Genomic DNA, 21,681 nt, shown 5'->3' on the forward strand with positions numbered 1-21,681 from the left:
TTTTTCTTATTCCAACAAACTCTGACAGAACGTCAATGGTGTGCCAATCCTTGGTTTATATTGTTGCTTTCCATCCTTTTGATCTTTAGATGGCAGCATATTTTGCTTTCCTGTATTTTTGTTGGCTTTGTTAGGTTTTGCTGCTGATGGCATCTATACCAAAAGTATGATTATATGGTAACAGCTCCTGTTTGCTGTCCCTTCCTTTGTTCTTTGAGAAAGAATGACTATTCTAAAGAGTAAGTGTTTGACTCCACCACAAGCTTGTTTGAATAAGTCTCCTGCTGCTCTGAGTTCCCTCTAAGGCAGAGGAGGGGTATTATATAGCAGACAGACCCTCTGGTCTAACTCATCCATGCTGAGCAGATGTCCCAAGTTAACCTAGTCCCATTTGCCAGTATTTGGCCCATATCCCTTTGGACAATTCCTGCTCATACCAACCCAGCTGCCTTTTAAATGTGGTGATTAACCCAACCTCCACCACTTCCTCTGGCAGCTCATTCCACCCTCTGACAAAGCTGCCCTTAGGTCCCTTTTAGTCTTCCCCCCCACCTTAAACTGATGCTCTAGTTTTGGGCTCTACTACCCTGGGAAATAAGTGACTTGACTATTCATCTTAACCATGCCCTTCATGATTTTGAGAAGAAGGTCACCCCACAGCCTCTGCTCTGGGACATAACTTCAGCCTATTCAGGCTCTCCCTACCATTCAAAACCCTGACAACATTTGTAAAATCTTCTGAACCTCTTAAAGTTTAAAAACACAGTATCTTTCCAACAGCAGGGAGACTAGAATTAAATTATACCACTTTTGGAATACTGCTGTGTCATATCCAACTGCACAGCCCGACTCCTCTGCTCAATGTACTGAGCAATGAAAAGAGGCAATCATCTTCACTGTCTGACTCTTTCAAGGAAGAAACAGCAACTTGCACCCTCTAGGTCTGACTAGATTCTCCAGGGCCCTACCATTAGGTGATACAACTATTGGATTTGTCCAGTTTAATCTCACCCAGATTTAACATTTGCTCTCACCTAAAATGCACACCAATAGCTGGCCTACTTGAATAGGCTTTGCAGCGCACACAGTCATAGCAATCCTATCTCTGGGCTGGGTTCAAGTTCCACCTCCTAGAGCAGGTGGAATAATATCTGCACAAGCTGGTTTGGAAATCAAAAGTGAAAAGCAAAATTTCCAATCCAAAATTCATACTCCAATTCCTGGATTTGGGGACCCAGTTACTTGAATTTTTCCCAGCTTTCCCCAATACCTCAGGTTTCACTGACTTACAATCCCCCCAACTCAATTGGTCCTTTTGAGAATATTTGGTCCACAAGCCATTCCTAACCCTTCACTGAAAAATGTTCCTTCCTTTAGGGCATTGTGGGTCCATCCAAGGTAGATGGTAGAATCCAGCAGCTCACCACCATCCCAAGGGCAACTAGGGACCAGCAATTGTCAGGATGAACAGTGAAACCCACATCCCAGTGTGGCAATGTCTTAGAACAGAATGATCACAAGCTGCTGCACAGCTTCTAGCTAGTGGTAATCCAGAAAATAAGACAAAACCTAGTCCAATATGGAGCAGTTTATTCACACTTAGTACAGGACAGTGAGTTGCTTCTACAGAGCTCCTATTTTATACATATCACAAACAGCTCACTCCCTGCAGTCAGTTCAGTCACTCTCCCCCAGGGTGAGCCTGTCAAACAGGTACTCTCCCAGGCCATTCTCAGGGGCTCCCAGTCTCTTCAGGTTGGTGATGTGATCTCCCAGCTTCTTGATCATCTTCACTTGCTCATCCAAGTAGTGCCTCTCCAGGAAGTCGCACAGCTGAGGAAAAAAGGGAAAGGAGGTTTTTGATAACAGTTTGAGTTATCACTCACTTGGAACAAGAACAGCTTGATATGGATGCTGGTCTAGTGCAGGTGTTATACAATCAGACTGAATCCCAACAGGAATAATTAATTGTTGGTGTTTAGTCAGCCACAACAGCCCTCAAGGGGATGGCTGTCAGATCAAAGCAAGACCTTTCATCAAAAGGCTATTGATGAGCCTCAAGCTGCCACACCAACGTCACCAAAAGCCCACACTGTCAACTCACATGAGGGTCTGTGTGGCCAGAGGAGAGTTTGTGCAGATCCAGCAGACTCTGGTTCACATCCTTCTCCATCTGCAGAGCTCTCTGCATTGCCTCCAGACCATTGCCCCACTCATCCTGCTCTGGCTTCTGGAGGGAAAGGATTGAAACAACATGTAAAGAAACAGGCACAAGGCAATAAAGCCATGTCATCAGGAACCATACAGATTTTAGAATCAAGAACAGGCCAATCAGCCCATTGACCTGGCTGCAGTGGATAGCAGAGCAATCAAGTGGAGCTTAATTCAATTGTAGAACATCCAATAAATAATGGTTCATGGCTTAGTTTCTGAAAAGTAGTAATCAACACAGTATTAAATCTGGTGCTGTTTGGGAGGACTTTCACAGGATCCTGGCCCTCATGTCTTCCTCTGCTCAATCTGAGGGAAGGTTTTAGAAAAAGTAATCTATTTTTAGTCCCTCCCATCAGGGAGGGACACCCTTTCAAATTTTAATCCAGTTAAGTGCACTCATGAACTGAGTAAATACAGTTAACTCAAGTGCTTAGAAAAGACTGGACTCAAACCACACATTCCATCAAACCCAACCTTAACATCCTGCAGGAGGACTCTGCCTCCACGTTTATTCTGGAATGCCATCAGTTTCTCAGCGTGTTCCCGTTCCTCATGGGACTGTTCCTTGAAGAACTCAGCAAAGTGACGCAGGGCAACATCATCCCGGTCAAAGTAAGAGAACTACAGATGGGTGAAAAAGGAAAGAAAGTGAGGTCAGTCATCATCTATTGAGAATTTGATGACAATACTAGTGGGTAACTTAACTATAAATATAGTTTGTTTCCAATTAAGAATGTGTTTTTGCCAAGTAATTGATTCTTTGTCATGTTGGCAATTCTGAAGTACTCAAGCAACCTACAGGATTCAGCTAGGTGGTGAAATGGTAGCCATACTTTAAGTTCAAATGTTTGAAGATTGAGAACATCACTTCAACAGGGAGGCTTGTGTCCTATGGTAAGGTTGGGACCTTTCTCCAATTGGAGTGAAGGAGGTGGGGTGACAGTGCTGGGTGACCTGAGAGGCCAATCAACTCAGTGCAGATAATGGGAATAGTGGCTGTCTTTTCTCATGCCAGTGGAGTCTAAAACAGAGGGCACAAGTTCAAGGTGAGGGGAATGATTTACTAGGGACCTGAGAAGGTAGTGTGTATGTAGAATGAGCTGCCAGTTGAAGCTACATTTAAGAAATTTGGGTAGTTAGATGAATAGGAAAGGTTTACAGGGAAATGGGCAAAATTCAGGCAAATGGGGCTAGTTCAGTTTGGGAAACTGTTGGCATAAACAATTTGGCACATGATCATTGTTTAGATAGAATCTTGTAAAAAGAGCCAAGAACAATCTTATGCTCAACATTAACTGGTTAGCTCATAGCGAGAACAAGACAGGACTTTAAGCATTATTCAGTTAGAAGTGATAAAACCAATCAGAACCAATATCAGTTACAACATTAAAATTGGATTCCTTTCCAGTTGGCTAAGTTTATGACTTGTACTACTTCGGTTATTGGAAGTGTGCTTAGAGGTCAGTTCCTGGGAATTTCTATAAACACCAAGCAGGAATAATATTTAATAATTCCCTGAAAAGTGTTATGGCAATTACCTGAAACCAATTCCTTGACCTAGAGAAAGCCTATTATTTCAACATGGTGTTGCCCATTTATACATTGAAATATTGGGACTGTTCTTCATGGAGATTAGGTAGATTTTCAAAACAAAATCTAGTATGTGCTGGATAGATTAGTGTAGAAGCTGCTCCACTCAAGTGGGCATTAGTTTAAAAGTAATATTCAAAAGAAATAAGGGTTAAGTACAGAAAACCTTAGGTTGTTATGAAATGTACTACCTGCAGGGGTTGGGGGCACGTTCAGGAGGGCATCAGATTATTATTTGGATTAAAAAATCTTGTGCAAGGTGGGTAGGGGGAAAGCAAGAGGTGGAGCTAGGAAATGCTGCTCTGTACTTTAACAGTACAGAAAGGCTCATCAGCCCATGATATTGTGCTCTGAGATTCAATTTCAATGACATTTGCAATTTCCTGTTTCTAGGTACATTTAATGTCAGGAAGCAGGGATATGGTGCTATTCTTTCATAAATAGCATAGACAAGTGGAAGACTGATAGCCCTGCACAGATCCCAGGGTGGGGAAAACATGGGACAAACTCTTTCTGCGAGGTAAGAGTGTACACATTCTTAGATGGGCAGCAAGTCTCAATCTGGAGGAACCTCTGGTGTTGTTGGAATCGGATGATCCACTACATTATGAAAGTGTCATGATGGGCTTGGAGCTTACAAGTGAAAGCAACAAGGGTCAGGTTTGAGTCTGTGGTGTCCAATGATAACAAGCCACAGAGTTGGGAGATTAAAGTGGAAGGTTTTACATCTTCAGTGTAAGCAAACAGTAGAAAAACAGAACTCAAAATTGGCAGCTCACTATACAATCCAATATCCTGCCTTTAAAAGATAATTGATTAGTCTAATGAAGGTGGAGTGCACCAAAAATCTCCTTCCTAAAACACCTTAGCAGGTGAGTAAGTGGCAGAAGAAGAAAACAATGACTTTTGTACTAACAAACTCATTCAGCATTCAATTTACAGCTAACTATCTTTTCCTTAGAGTTAATTAGTGGCAGATGAAGAGTCTCCCAAGTAACTTGGAGTTATCACATCATCGAATGCCTTTTTATATCAGGAAATTTCAGTAGATTTACTACTGGAGTAGGGAATCGGGGGGGGGGGGGGGGGGGGGAGAAGAACATAACAGGAAGTGCATTAAGCTTAAGAAAAACAAAAGCAAAATGGGATCATTCACACTGAAGGCATTGAACTCAACAAGGCAACCATTCAGTGCCTAGTCTGGAGAGGAGGGTAATTCACTGGAGCAGTGCAGGACACTGGTGCTAAAGTGGTTACCTACAGGAAGGTCAAGGGGTTATGCTTGCACACAGACTAAAGAGTCATTGAGTTTCAAAACAAGAGTTTACTCTCCCTCCACAGATACTGCCTGACCCACTGATTTCCAGTACTGATTCTAACATTTGCAATAGTTTGCTCCTCCTTCCAGGGAATGGTTGAACAGGTTTACACATTTAAAAATAACTAGGATGTTAAAAACCTCAACCTAGTTTGAAACTTAAACACTTGAGAACATAGCAATTACAGAGTAGGGGTCTGACTTATCATTTTCACTGTACAGGTTATTCTGCTACACACATTATCAAGTTCACTGTAACAATTCAATTGAGGACACTTTAAGAGTGTTTAGAAAAAAAAATGGCATTTGCATAAGTTACATCATAAACACTAAGCACTGTTTCTAAAAAGCAAGTTTTTAATACAACAGGGTTGCACAAGAATACAACCATCATAGGGGAATAACTTGCATCTAGTCACTACCAAAGGCCACAGAAGCGCACCCTCAACCAAACCATTGGTATAAAGACACTATCTGCTCAGATTAAGGAGTAATCTTCATTTTAAAGTAAAATCCAAACATGCAAGCCTCACCATGGAGAGGTAAACATAGGAGGAAAAGAGCTCCAGGTTGATCTGCTTGTTAACAGCATCCTCACAGTCCTTGTGGTAGTTCTGACACACTTGGGAGGCCATCTTCACTATTCCTACTCACTATCACCTAGACAACTCTAAAACTGAATCGTTCCCCCACAAGCTCTTGTATTTATCCTCCTGGGACATCCTGCACCCAATCAGGGAGAGATATCACCAATGATTGATAATCCCTGATAGCCAATCAGGAATCTCCCATCAATCCAAGCACTAATTTAAGATAGGGAGTATGTAACAGCCTGAGCCAATCAGAGCAGTGAAAAACAAGTAGCCTCCCATAATTTGGACCACAGAAACAGGAAGAGGCCATTCAACCCCTCAAGTCTATTTCACCATTCAATTCGATCTTGGTTGGTTTGTATTTTAACTCTGTGTAACCAATCTTTCTTCCAAATCCCGTTACTCCCTTACTTAACAAATGGTCACCAATGTCAGTTTGAAGTGTTCAATTAAGATTTTGAGAGAGTGATGTCCAGATTCATGGTATTCTGTGTGTGAAGAAGGAAAGGAAACCCCTGTGCTCTACTCCTTCACTAATGTCATTTCTAAACATGACTGTCAGGCCCTTGTACAGATCCTGGGAAAGATTGATATAGTTTTGCTATTTGAAGAGATAGCCATTAGTTCTCCTCTATCTCCTACACCTTGACCAATTCCAAACCATTTCTGAAGGTTTCCTCCAATCCCACATGCTTCACTTTCTTAGAATGAAGTTATGGACTGTGAGAAGTGATTTTGGTTTGAACTTTAAGATGTGCCTGAACCACAGAAAAGACAAAGCTTGTGTTTCCTTTAGAAACCACAGAAAAGACAAAGCTTGTGTTTCCTTTAGAACATTTTATATACTCAAAAGTAGATGTGCAAAGCTTGTGTTTCCTTTAGAACATTTTAACATTTTATATATTTAAAAGTAGAATAGTGTCTAACAATTCAAGCTGCAAAGTAAGAACAAACAGGCCCTTGATTGATGAACACAGACAGGGAAGAATGAGACCTTGGCTGATAAGACTGAGGATAGCGAAACGACTCGAGAAGACATCAGTTACAAATTAATGCAGAAAACATCTGCTGATAAGACCCTAGACAGACAAAGAAGAATAGGTCTTTGACTAATGAGACTACGGGGTGAGAAAAACAACAACTCTAGAGACTCTGAAGACATTTGTTGCGGACTTTGAGATAAGGGTGAAAATTGGAGTATCGTGACAGATTAGGAATGTGAACCTTATAGCTCATTAGAGCCAGGGAGGGGAGGGTCTGGAGACATTTGTTACAGACTTTAAAATAATGATTTCTTTTAAAATGTGAACCTCGTGGCTCTTTGGAGCTATAGAGGGGAGGAGCTTATACTGTATTTAAACGAGAACTTTGTAAGCCTCTGCGCGCCTTTTCTTTAAGGGTGCCCGACTCTGCAGACTTGACTTGTTAATAAAACTTTGTTTTCCTGAATTTGTCTAGAGCGATTATTGAGAAGCGATTTTCGTTTCTAACAACTTGGGGGCTCGTCCGGGATCAACACTCCGGCCGCAAGGGGAGTTGAGGAAGGATATCGGAGAAGGTGCACCCTGCTGAGTTCAGCAGTCCCTGATTCCTTGCTTGTCGCCCCGCGCGGCTTGAGCGAGTGATATCCGGGAGGCTCAGGAAAACAAAGGAGGGGTGTACCCGAGGCAGTGGGGACGGTTAACGATCGAGTAATTTCGGTGCACCGAACCCAGGTAAGACAAAACTTGCGGGGACCGTGTTTCCGGAGGACTGGGTACCTACGGGGTGCCTGTGGATTTTTTTTTCTACAGAGACGTGGGACTCAGGAATCTGGAGACCGGGGCTCGCCTGTGAGGGATTTTGCAGAGACCGTGTTTGAGGAGGAACGTGTACCTACGGGGTGCCTGTGATTTGTGTCACAGAGACGTAGGACACAGGAATCCAAAGACCGGGGGTGCCTGCAAAGGAACCTGGGCGATCACGGGACTGAAGGTCCGGGAATTGGCTACATTGTGATAGATTATCACGGGAAAAATACGAAGTCCTCGGAAATGGGAAATAAGGGATCTAAGGTGATTAAGGGAAAGGTAGGCTTAAACAGGGACAATGACACATACCCCGGGGTACCTGACGATAGTCCGTTAGGGAGAATGCTAAATAATTGGGATCAGGCTGGAAGAAAGGGAAAATCTAAAAGGAAGATGGTAAAATACTGTCAAAAGTGGTCCCAGAAACCTATTCAGGGCGACTCAGTGTGGTGGCCTAGATTCGGTACTGACGAAGACTGGGTCCGGCAAGCCCTCATTTTATATGTCAATTCAAAACCTGATGTTAATCTGGAAGAAAGTGATTATGCCCTTTGTTGGCTGCCGGTTACGATATCTTGTCAAATGCAGGTAACTAATAAAGACTCGAAAGGGCAGAAAGAATGGGACCCTTTAGATCACTTACCGCCGCCCTACGTGACCCCGTCTGCCCCACAGAATGTTCCTTCGGGTGACGACGATTCAGGGGAAGGGGAAGAAGATGGGGAGGAATCACAAACTACCTCAGGGGTACAGACCAGATCTCAAGCTGAAAAGGGTCACAGACAAAACCCTGTCTCGATTGCAAGAATGAATCCACTCCGGGAAGTGCCCATGGGGGGCGAGGAAGGAAGGACGGGATATGTGAACGTTCCCTTGACGAGTACTGAAGTACGGAATTTCAGGAGGGAGATGAAGGGTCTACTAGAGGACCCCATGGGACTTGCTGAACAATTGGATCAGTTCCTGGGTCCGAATACTTACACGTGGGAAGAGATGTGTTCCATCATGAAAACATTGTTCTCTAGCCAGGAGCGTCAGATGATACGACAAGCTGCGCTCTTGGTCTGGGAGAGAGAGGGGGGAGAAGGAGGGGAGCAGAAGTTTCCCCTCACCGACCCCGAGTGGGATAAGAACACGGAGGGAGGACGGCGCAACATGAGAGACATGCGGGAATATTGGATAAAAGGAATAAGACACGCAGCCCCAAAGGGGCACAATTTTACCAAGGCCTTTGGTAATCATCAAAATCCGGAGGAAACCCCTACGGACTTCCTAGACAGGATTAGGAAGAATGTGCAGCAGTTTGCTGGGGTGGACCCTGAGACGGACGTGGGGCAACAACTCATACGGGTAGAGTTTGTATCAAAGGCCTGGCCGGACATACGAAAGAAGTTAGAGAAAATGGATGATTGGGATAGTAAATCTTTAAGTGAATTACTACGAGAGGCGCAAAAGGTGTTTGTGAGAAGGGACGATGAGAAGCAAAGGAAGGCGACAAAGATAATGATGCAAACGGTGCAACAAATGACAGCTGGAAGAAAGGAAATGGGAGAGCCGTGGCAGAAACAGGAAAGGGGAGAGTCGTGGCAAGAGCAGAGGAAAAGAGAACCATGGCCGGAACAAAGGAAGAGTGGAGGAACGCGAGACCGCGACAGGGAAACGAAGAGGACACTCAGATGTTACTATTGTAATGAAGAGGGACATTTTAAACGAGAGTGCTCCCGCTACAAGCGGGAGGTGAGGTCGTACGCCCTGATGGAGGAAGATTAGGGAGGTCAGGGGTTCCTACTCTTGGGGCAAAAGGACTATCGACAGGAACCCCTGGTAAACTTGAAAGTAGGGCCCCAAGGATCGGAGATCACATTTATGGTGGACTCGGGAGCCGAAAGATCAAGTATAATCCAAATACCCCCCGGCACCCGAGCAGGAGGAAAAGTTATGGGGGTATCTGGAATTGGAGGACAGAAATTACAAGTCCCAGTGGTAGAGGACGTGGAAATTGGATATGAAAACAGAACTACTAAACGAGACCTCCTTCTACTGCCATCGGCGGGATTTAATTTGTTAGGAAGAGACTTGCAGGTCAAACTAGGGATCGGAACGGTACCAAGTAACGGGGAAATGGTGGTAAGGTTGTTCGCCCTCACCGAAGAAGATGATCAACAAATAGACCCGGAAGTTTGGTACCGAGAGGGGAATAGAGGGGGTCTAAACATCAAACCTCTCCAAATCACCATGTTACCAGGAAGAGGCCCGGTAAGAAGGAAACAATACCCGATTGCTATGGAAGGACGGGAGGGGTTACAACCTGTGATAGAAAGATTAATCACAGATGGACTACTGGAGGAATGCATGTCCCCTTTCAATACTCCAATACTCCCTGTGAGGAAGCCGGACGGGACATATAGGTTGGTGCAAGACCTGCGGGGGTTGAATGAAGTAGTTCAGGCTAGATACCCGGTGGTACCTAATCCCTACACGTTAAGGAGTAAAATTCCCCCCGAACATGAATGGTTCAGCGTAATAGATCTGAAGGATGCTTTTTGGAGTTGCCCCCTTGACGAAGAAAGTCGGAACCTTTTTGCCTTTGAATGGGAGAATCCCTTCACAGGACGAAAGCGACAGTTAAGATGGACGGTCTTGCCGCAGGGATTCACGGAGTCACCCAATTTGTTTGGACAAATACTGGAGCAGATCTTAGAAGGATTTCAGTGTAACGCGGAGAATCAATTGCTCCAATATGTCGATGATCTCTTACTCTCAGGACCAAGAGACGAGGAGGTACGAGCAGACACCGTTGCCCTGTTGAACTTCCTGGGGAAACGGGGTCTACGCGTCTCCAGGACAAAACTCCAGTTTGTGGAGCGAGAAGTAAGATATCTGGGCCATCAAGTCAGTAAGGGGCACCGCCGTATCACGCCAGAACGAATATCAGGAATTACGGGTATGCCAATACCCAGGACGAAGAAGGAAGTCAGACAATTCCTGGGACTAGTAGGGTATTGCCGGATATGGATTGAAAGTTACACCACTTTAGTAAAATTTTTGTATGACAAACTGGGACAAGAAGGACAAAAGGTGGACTGGTCAGATGAGGAGGAGCAGCGATTTAATATTATTAAAAATAAACTGATTCGAGCTCCGGTATTGGCTTTACCCACCCTGAAGGAACCGTTCCAGTTATATGTTAATAGCGCCGGCGGAATTGCCCAGGGTGTGCTCACTCAGCTGCGGGCAGGGAAACGTCAGCCGGTTGCATTTTTGTCAAAAATGTTAGACCCTGTGTCACGTGGATGGCCGACCTGTATACAGGCAGTGGCAGCTACGGCAATGTTAGTAGAAGAGGCCCGAAAACTTACCTTTGGAGGAAGGATCACAGTATACTCCCCACATTCGGTTAGTGCCATACTGGCTCAGAAGGCTCACCGCTGGTTAACAGACTCTCGCATCCTAAAGTATGAGACAATTTTGATGACCGGGAACGATCTCAATTTTGCAAAAGATCTCAGTTGCAACCCAGCCCAGTTTCTGTACGGACGTCCTGCAGACGGGGAACAGGAGCATGATTGTGTGGAATTTGTGGACTTGCAGACCAAAAGCCGAGAGGACCTGCAAGAAGCCCCGCTGGGTGAGGGACAGGAACTGTATATCGACGGGTCCTCCCGGTGCATCAGTGGAGTACGATACAGTGGCTATGCTGTTATAGATGGTGCAACGAAACGGACGATTGAGTCTGGACGACTGCCCGGGAAGTGGTCAGCCCAATCCTGTGAGTTGTACGCCCTCCAGAGGGCCCTGAAGCTGTTGGAAGGGAAAGTGGGGACCATATATACTGACTCAAAGTATGCATACGGAGTCGTTCATACTTTCGGGAAAATCTGGAAAGAGCGAGGATTGATAACTTCCCGGGGAAAGGAATTAGCTCACGAACAAATGATCAGCCTAACGTTGGAAGCCCTGGCGTTACCTACGGAACTTGCAGTAGTCCATGTACCCGGTCACCAGAAGGGGTCGACACCGGAAGCGGTGGGAAACCGGCTGGCAGACGAGGAAGCCAAGCGGGCAGCGATCGAAAAATCCGTCCAATTGTTAACGTTAATACCGTTGAGGGAGGGCCTCGCTAAACAACCCGTCTTCACCCAGGGGGAGATTGATAAAATGGATCAATTGGGTGCCCGGCTAGAAACTAACGGGAGGTGGACGGTTCCTGATGGGAGACAAGTACTGAACAAACAGATCACCCGGGGTATTCTGCACCGATTACACCATCAGACCCACTGGGGGGTGCAAGCCATGTGTGACACAATCCTGAGAGACTATGTATGCAGGGGGATATACACATTAGCCCAACAAGAGGTAGTCGGATGCCCCACTTGCCGGCGTATTAATCAGAAAACCATGCGTTCTATGCCAGCTGGTGGTCAGCCCCTAGCGATTAGGCCATTTCAGAGGATCCAAGTTGACTTTACAGAATTACCCCCAGTACAGAGATGGAAATATCTGCTAGTAATAGTAGACCATTTCACTCACTGGGTAGAGGCTTTCCCAACTGCCAAAGACGATGCACCAACCGTGGCCCGACTGTTGTTAGAGAACATAATCCCGAGATATGGCATAATGGAATCTATTGACTCCGATTGCGGGACGCATTTTATTTCTAAGCTACACCATTTGATCTGTAATGCCCTGGGCATCCAATGGAAATTCCACACACCCTGGCATCCTCAGAGTTCGGGTCGAGTTGAGAGAATGAATGGCACGCTCAAGACCCAATTGACTAAGCTGATGTTAGAAACTAAGTTACCCTGGCCAAAGTGCCTGCCCATTGCCCTAATGAGGATACGTACGGCACCTCGCCGAGATGTCGGGGTTTCCCCCTATGAAATGCTCTTCGGATTACTGTATTGGAGTAAGGTTGATGGATGTCCCACTCTACAAGGGGGGGATGTATTTATCCGAACCTATTTACTGGCCTTATCCCGTTCTTTTGCAGAACTCCGAAGGAAAGGTCTCCTGGCTCAGACTCCGCCGCTCGACTTCCTCCTGCATAAGGTAGAGCCCGGAGATTGGATACTTGTTAAGACCTGGAAGGCCGAAAAGCTCCAGCCGCGGTGGGAAGGACCGTTCCTGGTTCTGTTAACAACTGAGGCAGCTGTTCGAACGAAAGAAAAAGGGTGGGTCCACGCATCAAGGATAAAGGGGCCCGTTCCGCCTGAAGAAGAAAGCACCTGGACATGCGAGCAAGGGGACAAGCCGTTGTCGGTAAAACTGAAAAGACAGCAATAATGAACTCTACTTGGACTGTATTGGTGGGATGGTCTCCTAGGTGGTAGCTGGTGGCGCACGGCGTTGCTGGTGGTTGGGGGAGGCATGATTCTTCTTCTCGTATTACCCTGCCTAACTCCCTGTATTCAGTTTTTAATTCAGAAAAATATTTCCCGACTCCAGGCAGTGGTGGTTCCACAACATGGGACGCGGGAACTTAGTGATGTTACTGCGAAAGACCTAGGATTTCCCAGGCCCTTGAAAAGGGGGGTTTATCTTGGTCAGGCACATCTTAAAGAAAGAAAAGGGTGGAATTGTGAGAAGTGATTTTGGTTTGAACTTTAAGATGTGCCTGAACCACAGAAAAGACAAAGCTTGTGTTTCCTTTAGAAACCACAGAAAAGACAAAGCTTGTGTTTCCTTTAGAACATTTTATATACTCAAAAGTAGATGTGCAAAGCTTGTGTTTCCTTTAGAACATTTTAACATTTTATATATTTAAAAGTAGAATAGTGTCTAACAATTCAAGCTGCAAAGTAAGAACAAACAGGCCCTTGATTGATGAACACAGACAGGGAAGAATGAGACCTTGGCTGATAAGACTGAGGATAGCGAAACGACTCGAGAAGACATCAGTTACAAATTAATGCAGAAAACATCTGCTGATAAGACCCTAGACAGACAAAGAAGAATAGATCTTTGACTAATGAGACTACGGGGTGAGAAAAACAACAACTCTAGAGACTCTGAAGACATTTGTTGCGGACTTTGAGATAAGGGTGAAAATTGGAGTATCGTGACAGTTTAGGAATGTGAACCTTATAGCTCATTAGAGCCAGGGAGGGGAGGGTCTGGAGACATTTGTTACAGACTTTAAAATAATGATTTCTTTTAAAATGTGAACCTCGTGGCTCTTTGGAGCTATAGAGGGGAGGAGCTTATACTGTATTTAAACGAGAACTTTGTAAGCCTCTGCGCGCCTTTTCTTTAAGGGTGCCCGACTCTGCAGACTTGACTTGTTAATAAAACTTTGTTTTCCTGAATTTGTCTAGAGCGATTATTGAGAAGCGATTTTCGTTTCTAACATGGACTCTTGTCTGCAATGGCATTTAGTTGCTGTGACTTTCCCCAAGTTGAGACTAATAGAATTCTCTAAATCAGAGTTTCCCAATATATCTCAAGAAATTCAATCCTGGAGACAATGTGGAGTACAATTGCATTAGTGTTCTCCCATCTCTAGATAAACTGATACATCTCTCATCAGATCCAGAAGAGGTCAGTGCAAATGTTGAGATTATTTTGAAGACAAGATTTAACACTTGAAAGTTGGAGAGTCTCAGGATGTAACCTGACTCTTTCTGCATTTATTCATCCTGGCCCTTGGAGAGAACAGGTGCAGGTAATAGTGCTCCACATTTGGTAACTCTTGTGAGGGACATCTTAACGTGATCAATGCTTGGCCACATAAACAGGTCAAAACAAAACATTTTGTGAGCAGACGAAAGAACAGGAGACAGTCAGCCATTTGACCACTGCAACTGGCTTCACCGTGCGACAAGACCACATCTAATGTGGTTACAACTACGATAGTATTTGTAAATTACCGAGAGGGAGAAAAAGGTAGAGATCTCAAGTGGGGCCATGAGTTGAAATTGAGGGAATTGCAAGTTCCAAGGCAGCAATGGAATTGGTGGTGTAACAGCTGTATCCCTGCTCTGAGACAATTTAAACCTCAAAACAAAGGTGATGACAGGGAAGAGCTTGGGAAGCATTGGAGGGAGGAAATAACTGGAGGATTTCCATCCAGCACCTACATTCAACTCCTGCACAAGAGTATGTCAGCCCACCAAGCACATGGAGAACTGCATTTTCAATAATCCAGTAGAATTGTGGAATGATTGTTAAGTTTCTGGTTCCTGTGAACTCAAAACACTGACCTCAGCCCACCTACTTCTGTTGACCTTTCACCTCTGCTATGAAGAGTCTACCTCAATCATTTGACACTTTCAATTCCTCAAGCGGCAAAAAAAAAAAGAGTTTGATGAGGATAGCATAGAGGGATCATTACATTCAATCTAACCCTGTTCTGGGAGAGGCTGATAGGGATAGAACTAAGTGTTTTCTTACCAAGAAAAAAAAAAGCAAAGCACAAGTGACTTTCACTTCAATAAAGGCAACTCTACTTTTATCCAGCATTATGCTGGACCTGTCCTGGGAATGTTTGGTAGAAAGTGTCCCAGCAGCTTTTTCTTAGCAGGAGTAGAGGGAGCTCCATCCTCTATCTAACCCCACACTTAGCTCAGTGACATGTTTCATAACATTGTATGTTAACCCAAGCCGATTTAGACCATGATCCTAAAAACATCCCATTGCAATATAAAAAACACACTTTGATGCTGCAAAATTTGAGATCAACAAATGCAGAATTGGTAATTTTTCCTTAAACCCACCCCCCCCGCTTGAGTTTAGTTCAGAACAGCCACTAACACAATCACAGGAAACAAAGTGTTAGGTCAGGAAGGCCAAAAGCTGTTAAAGATTCCATGAATGCAATTTATACAGCTAGCAATCCTGGATCTGGATCCATTGCCAGGTACTGAACTACACAGCCATAAGTGTTTCAGATATTTATTTCCATATCCAGCAAGACAAAGCAGAACAGTTTACACTTCAACTTTGTGTTCAGTACTAGGTGTTCCAAGTCCCACTCAGCTCAGGGTGAGCCTGTCAAACAGGTACTCTCCCAGGCCATTCTCAGGGGCTCCCAGTCTCTTCAGGTTGGTGATGTGATCTCCCAACTTCTTGATCATCTTCACTTGCTCATCCAAGAAGTGCCTCTCCAGGAAGTCACACAGCTGGAAGGAGGAGGGAGAGAGAGTGTATTTATTTCAGACAGACTTGATTGAATTAATTAGTTTTAATTTTAGTTTCTGCTGGTTATGGGTACAACAGCTGGCTATCTACAAGAACAGGCTAAAACTGCCTCCTTAGCTATGCTAAAGGCAGAGCAAACTAAACTTGCAAGTGTCAAGCTAATTCTAACTAGGAATAAATCCCATAGTTATTTACAACACAAACTCAAAATACCAACATGAATCAGATGATTGTTAACAGTTAACAAATGGCATTTACTCCAAAACAAGTCTACACAGCCCTCGACCAACATGGACTGCAGGGCAGATTCCAATATCGCTTTCAACACCACTGAAAATTCATCCATCAAGAACTCACATGAGGGTCAGTGTGGCCAGAGGAGAGTTTGTGCAGATCCAGCAGACTCTGGTTCACATCCTTCTCCATCTGCAGAGCTCTCTGCATTGCCTCCAGACCATTGCCCCACTCATCCTGCTCTGGCTTCTGGAGCAAGAGAAGAGAAGGCAGATGCTTCACTCAATGTGAAAAGGGAACCGAAGTGCAATGGAAATAAGTGAAAGGTAGTGAGTGTGCCATGTAGCATTACGCCAAAGGAATTTATGCTTCAAACATGTTAGTACTGTTTGTGGTGATGTAGGATGATAGACCAACCTTGACATCCTGCAAGAGGACGCGGCCTCCACGTTTATTCTGGAATTCCATCAGTTTCTCAGCATGTTCCCGTTCCTCATGGGACTGCTCCTTGAAGAACTCAGCAAAGTGACGCAGGGCAACATCATCCCGGTCAAAGTAAGAGGACTGAGGTGGGGGGGGGGGGGGGGAAAGAGAACAGAAGAGGGTAGAGTCAGGGAAGCTCCAGATCTCACCCATTGAGAACCTCACTAAGACCAGTGTGGTTTGTTTTCAGCTTAAAAAAAAAGAATGAAGTATATAAATGGTACAGATGAGACAGGAACATATTGAGGAAGGTAGAGTGTTCAGAACTAGAGATCTGAGTTTAGGAACATAAAAGGTGGTCTTTTTCAAGAGACTAAAATGAGAAGCTTAGATTGAGATGCAAAATTAGAAGGTGGGAGTTTGTCATTGACTATTTAAAAAAAAAAGGAAGATTATTCAGCAGAGTTACTGGTTATCCAGAGAAAACTTATAGAATACAAACCAAGTGAACATGTCTTATTAAAGTCAGTCATATTTTCAGGGGCCATGACCTTGTCATCAATTCACATAAGCAAAGGAGATCATTTATCCTTATAAAATAAAAAAAGGTCTCCAACTGTGAGCCCTATTTTGATATGGGGAAAATGGGCAAGCCCTCAGCACCGAGTGCACTAGGAATGGGAACTAACCTGTTGCAGCTTGTACCCATCACCTCAATAGCCATTCCTTCCTCAGAGGGAAAAGTAAAATCCCAACCCCCATTTCAGGAAGCCCTGATTTAACAGGGAGCCTAAAATCAGGATACTCAACCCAAGTCACAAATCATTAGAGACTCTTTCACCAAAACAGTCGGTCGGTCAGTCAAAGAGAAAGATCTTGTCACATTGAAGTAATAATGCAAGATATTGTCATGGAAGCCAGTATGAAGACCAACACAAGAGGATTTTATTCCTTTAGAAACAGAAAGAGGGCTCAAATAGTTAGTATTTGACTAATTAATCACCCAATTGATTGGAGTCAAAAGTTGAATAAAAAAAAAGAAAAGTGATTAGGTTTACACATCATGAAAAGCCATCATCCAAGAGGCTGGAGTGAACCTTGGATTTAATTCCAATATAAAAACTTCAGAATAAAACCACATTTAGAATATAGACCAGTCAATTAACAAGGCAACCAAAAACACTTAGCATTAATCACTTGAGTGGATAAATGATTAGTAGAGGGAAAAGGATATTCAAAAGTCAAACACTTTTGATTGAAAGAAGTTCTACCAATCCAAAATTAAATTTAAAAAAAATTGATTACTGCCATATTGCCCATTCCCAGTTGCTTGTGGCAGGGTGGGGAAGAAAGAATGGACCACCAAGCCCACAAGCCTCACCATGGAGAGGTAAAAATAGGAAGAATAGAGCTCCAGGTTGATCTGCTTATTAACAGCATCCTCACAATCCTTGTGGTAGTTCTGACACACTTGGGAGGCCATCTTCACTACTCCTGCTCACTATCACCTAGACAACTTTAAAACTGAGCCTTTCTCCGATTAGCTCATGTATTTATCCTCCTGGGACACCCTGCACTCAACCAGGGAGTGGCAGCACCAATGATGATTGACAATCCCTGACACAATCAGGAATCCCAATGATCCAGGGACCAATGAAGGGCATAGGGAGGAGTGAGATACCCAGAGCCAATCAGAGCTTTGAAATGGAAGCAGATTTGGATCATTCAGTGATTGTAACTGAGGAACAGGGGGAGGATGTTCAGCCCTGTTATGCTGTGCTGCCATTTAATGATATCATGGCTGGTCTGTTGCTTCCTGCCACTGTCCACATTGGCCCTGCATTCCCTTCACACCATTAACCAACAAGCATCTAACTATCTCAGATCTGAACAGTTTATTTGCTCCCAATGTTTCTGGGAAAGAGAGTCCAGATTTCTGATTCCTTTTCATGGAGAGATGATTCCGAGCAACTGCTCTGAATGGCCACATGATAATTACAGCATTCTACTCCTTGGTCATGGCGCAATAATGTCTCTCCATCTGACTCCTCAAACCCATTCGGTATTTTCCAAACCTCGAGTATAGCCACCCGTTAATCTTCAATACTCAAGTCCACTGTTTGCAAAGTGTCCTCACAATTTAAGCCTTTCAGTCCTGGTATCATTCCGGTGAATCTACACTGTAGGGGGACAATGGTATTGTCACTGAGCCAGTCACTGAGAGGCTCAGATTAACACCATGAGGAAATGAGTTCAAATCCCACCATGGCAGCTGGATAGAATTTGACTTCAATTAATTAATCTGGAATACAAAGCAAGTCTCAGTGATGGTGCTCACGAGAACAATTGTTATTTGTCATAGAAATTCATCTGGTTCAGTGATATCCTTTAGGGAAAGAAATCTGCTCTGGCCTATTTGTGACTACAGACCCACTGCAATGTTGTTCATTCTTGACTTGCCTCTGAGATGGTTAGAAACCTTTTAGTTAGCAGGGATTAGCCTTCCAAGTGACATACTCTTACATGAAATAAATTTTAAAAGCATGCTCCAAGGTCAATGTATCAATATTGAATACAATTCTCCAAATGAGGTTTGCCCAGCACCTTCCACAACTATAACACAACCTTCATGGGTGATACTGTGGCTCAATGGTTAGCACTGCTGTCTCACAGGGACCAGGTTCGATTCGACCCTCGGGCAACAGTGTGTGAGGTTTGCACATTCTCCACGTGTCTGCGTGGGTCCCCTCCAGGTGCCCTGGTTTCCTCCCACAGTCCAAAGATGTGCGCGTTAGGTGGATTGGTTGAGGATGCGTTTAGGGCGAGGATAGTTAAGGGCGGCACGGTGGCACAAAGGGTGACACTGTCTGTGTGGAGTTTGCACATTCTCCCTGTGTCTGCGTGGGTTTCCTTCCACAGTCCAAAAACGTGCAGGTTAGGTGAATTGGCCATGGGAAATTGCCCATAGTGTTGGGTGCATTAGTCAGAGGGAAACAGGTCTGGGTAGGTTACTCTTCGGAGGGTTGGTGTGGACTTGTTGGGCCGAAGAGCCTGTTTCCACACTGTAAGTAATCTAATCATGCTCTTCAGAGGATTGGTGTGGACATGATGGGCTGAATGGCCTGCTTCTATGCTGCCTTGTGATGAAGACTGTAATGCAATTAGCATTTTAAAATCATCTCTTTTGCTCTCTGCAAGTTTTAATAATTTCTGCACATAGGTCCCCAACTCTCTCTGTGCCTGTTTCTCACCTAGCTCCTCCATTTCAAAACCACTCTGATTTCTCCGTCTTGGTCTTCCTCACATTAAATTCTATTGATCAATATTGTCCACTCGCTATATTAGTGACGTCTGCTTCTGTGTGGCAGAGGCAGGTTGAACAGAAGTGTTCAAGAGAGCACTGGGCAATTAAACAGGAACAACAGGCCAGGTGGCAGGGAAAGGGCAGGAGAAGGTAAAATGCTCAGAGAGCTGGTGCAAATGTGATGGGCAGAATGGTCTTCTTCTGCATCATGACAATTCTGTCAATGATATTTACTAGCTCACCTCATTGGGAAACATGGATATGTATCTCTATTTCTTCATTGTTGTCATTTAGAAATACAGTATAATGAAAGGCTGAGATTCCTGGAGGAGAGATGACTAATCCCCTCCTGCCCATTGGAGTACACAACCTACTCCCAGTCTCCCATCTCTGAACCAATTCCTAATAATCTTGTGTAACAGCCTTACTCATTATGTAAGGTGTGTTGGTTTCCTTGGACTTTCTTTAGAGCTTCCTGATCTTCAGCTTTTCTGACTTACCTCCTTCTGAAATCATCACATTGGGTGGGGTTTATTGCAACCCAACTTTAACCCTTTCAGAACCAGTACCTTGCCAACATCAAGCAGAGTTCGACTCCAGTTAACAATAGACAATCCGATCCCCTCTCAGTCTCCTAAACTCAAGGGTATACAAGCCCAGTCGCTCCAGTCTTTCAGCGTAAGGTAGTCCTGCCATTCCAGGAATTGACCTCGTGAACCTACGCTGCACTCCCTCAATAGCAGAATATCATTCCTCAAATTTGGAGACCAGAACTGCATACAATACTCCAGGTGTGGTCTCACCAGGGCCCTGTACAGCTGCAGAAGAACCTCTTTGCTTCTATACTCACTCCCTCTTGTTATGAAGGCCAGCATGCTATTAGCCTTCTTCACTACCTGCTGTACCTGCATACTTACCTTCATTGACTGGTATACAAGAACACCCAGATCTCTTTGTACTGTCCCTTTACCTAAATTGATTCCATTTAACCAAGAAACTCTTCAGCATTCCTAAACCAGCCCCAATAACAGCATTCATACATTGATCCCAAACCTAAAGGGACTGACTGTCTTTCAGAAAGTCTGCAGTGAATGTGTAACCAGCAATACATTGTAAGGTAAGATGTTATATGTGGATGTGTGCATGCTTTGGCTAATTACAAATATTTCTGCATTTCCTCTTCAAATTTAAGTCAAGACCTTGGTGACTAGATTTACTGTTTATTGCATGTCAGCCTGTCCAAAGTAAAAAGTGCTTATGTAAATACAGCACTCCCCAAAATGGGACCCTTTAAGACAATCTTAATAAATTGCACACATTGCATCCCCTTTGTCCCGACAGAGGAGTCTGAAGTAGATCCTCACAGAATAAGGAGAAACAGGATTATAGAAGTATCAGTCTCCCTTTTCCCAATTTCTGATACACCATTAGATTCCCTACAGTGTGGAAACAGGCACTTTGGCCCAACAAGTCCACACTGACCCTCCGAGGAGTATCCCATCCAAACCCATTACTTGGCATTTCCCCTGACTAATACATCTAACCTACACAGCCCTGACAGTATTGGCAATTTAGCATTAGCCAACTCACCTTAACCTGCACATCTTTGGATTGTGGGAGAAAGCCCACACAGACAGCTTACTTCAGACTGCATATGCTAAAACCCCTGTAGGGGTAGGGTAGGCCATTTAAGCTTGCTCCACCACTACTCAAAAGTTGCAATCTCAATTTCCCCAATCAGGCCCTCACCCTCTTATCCCTTAAAAAGGTGTAAAAGAATGATAGATGCAAAGGAAGTCACTGCCACTATCAAAAACAGGATTGGTTGACAAACTGTCCCACTATGACATTTTCTGAGGGGCTGTCTTACCTCAATGACTTGGCTTGGGTTAGTCAACACACATGAAACAACCTTTCAGAAATCTACACTATTAAAAGTTCTATTCAGAAACATCCTTCTAGACCATTTCACCCTCTAAACTTGATTTTATACAAGCCTGGCCTTTCAAAAACAAAAAACTATTACTTTCAGCAAATCAGAGATAGAAACTAATGGCCCTCTAACATGAAGTTGTA

At 44.1% G+C, this 21,681-nt stretch overlaps 2 protein-coding genes across 2 annotated transcripts; both read right to left on the reverse strand.

Moving 5' to 3' along the window:
- Positions 1-1,677: 1,677 nt before the first annotated feature.
- Positions 1,678-5,757, reverse strand: LOC122542141 (ferritin heavy chain A-like). The gene is made up of 4 exons (XM_043679549.2): positions 5,656-5,757; positions 2,689-2,835; positions 2,105-2,230; positions 1,678-1,833 (listed from the first exon to the last, which is right to left on the reverse strand). The coding sequence occupies exons 1-4, from the start codon at positions 5,755-5,757 to the stop codon at positions 1,678-1,680; spliced, it is 531 nt and encodes a 176-aa protein (XP_043535484.2).
- A 9,721-nt stretch (positions 5,758-15,478) lies between these two features.
- On the reverse strand, positions 15,479-17,784 carry LOC122542147 (ferritin, heavy subunit-like). Its single transcript, XM_043679564.2, has 4 exons — positions 17,683-17,784; positions 16,296-16,442; positions 16,002-16,127; positions 15,479-15,625 (listed from the first exon to the last, which is right to left on the reverse strand). Exons 1-4 carry the CDS (start codon positions 17,782-17,784, stop codon positions 15,479-15,481), a joined length of 522 nt encoding a protein of 173 aa, XP_043535499.2.
- Positions 17,785-21,681: the final 3,897 nt, after the last annotated feature.

This window comes from Chiloscyllium plagiosum, unplaced genomic scaffold (genome assembly GCF_037043375.1).
Source record: "Chiloscyllium plagiosum isolate Xiang-an unplaced genomic scaffold, Cpla_swu_hap1 HiC_scaffold_33, whole genome shotgun sequence".
In the NCBI taxonomy this organism is placed as follows: Eukaryota; Metazoa; Chordata; class Chondrichthyes; order Orectolobiformes; family Hemiscylliidae; genus Chiloscyllium; species Chiloscyllium plagiosum.

Coding starts and splice junctions, on each gene's coding strand:
- LOC122542141 (XM_043679549.2), bottom strand. CDS start 5,757: ATGGCCTCCCAAGTGTGTCAGAACTACCACAAGGACTGTGAGGATGCT. Junction 2,836..5,655: donor CCTATGTTTACCTCTCCATG/GTGAGGCTTGCA, acceptor ACCCATCTGTAG/TTCTCTTACTTTGACCGGGA. Junction 2,231..2,688: donor TCCTCCTGCAGGATGTTAAG/GTTGGGTTTGAT, acceptor CTTTCCCTCCAG/AAGCCAGAGCAGGATGAGTG.
- LOC122542147 (XM_043679564.2), bottom strand. CDS start 17,784: ATGGCCTCCCAAGTGTGTCAGAACTACCACAAGGATTGTGAGGATGCT. Junction 16,443..17,682: donor CCTATTTTTACCTCTCCATG/GTGAGGCTTGTG, acceptor CCCCCACCTCAG/TCCTCTTACTTTGACCGGGA. Junction 16,128..16,295: donor TCCTCTTGCAGGATGTCAAG/GTTGGTCTATCA, acceptor CTCTTGCTCCAG/AAGCCAGAGCAGGATGAGTG.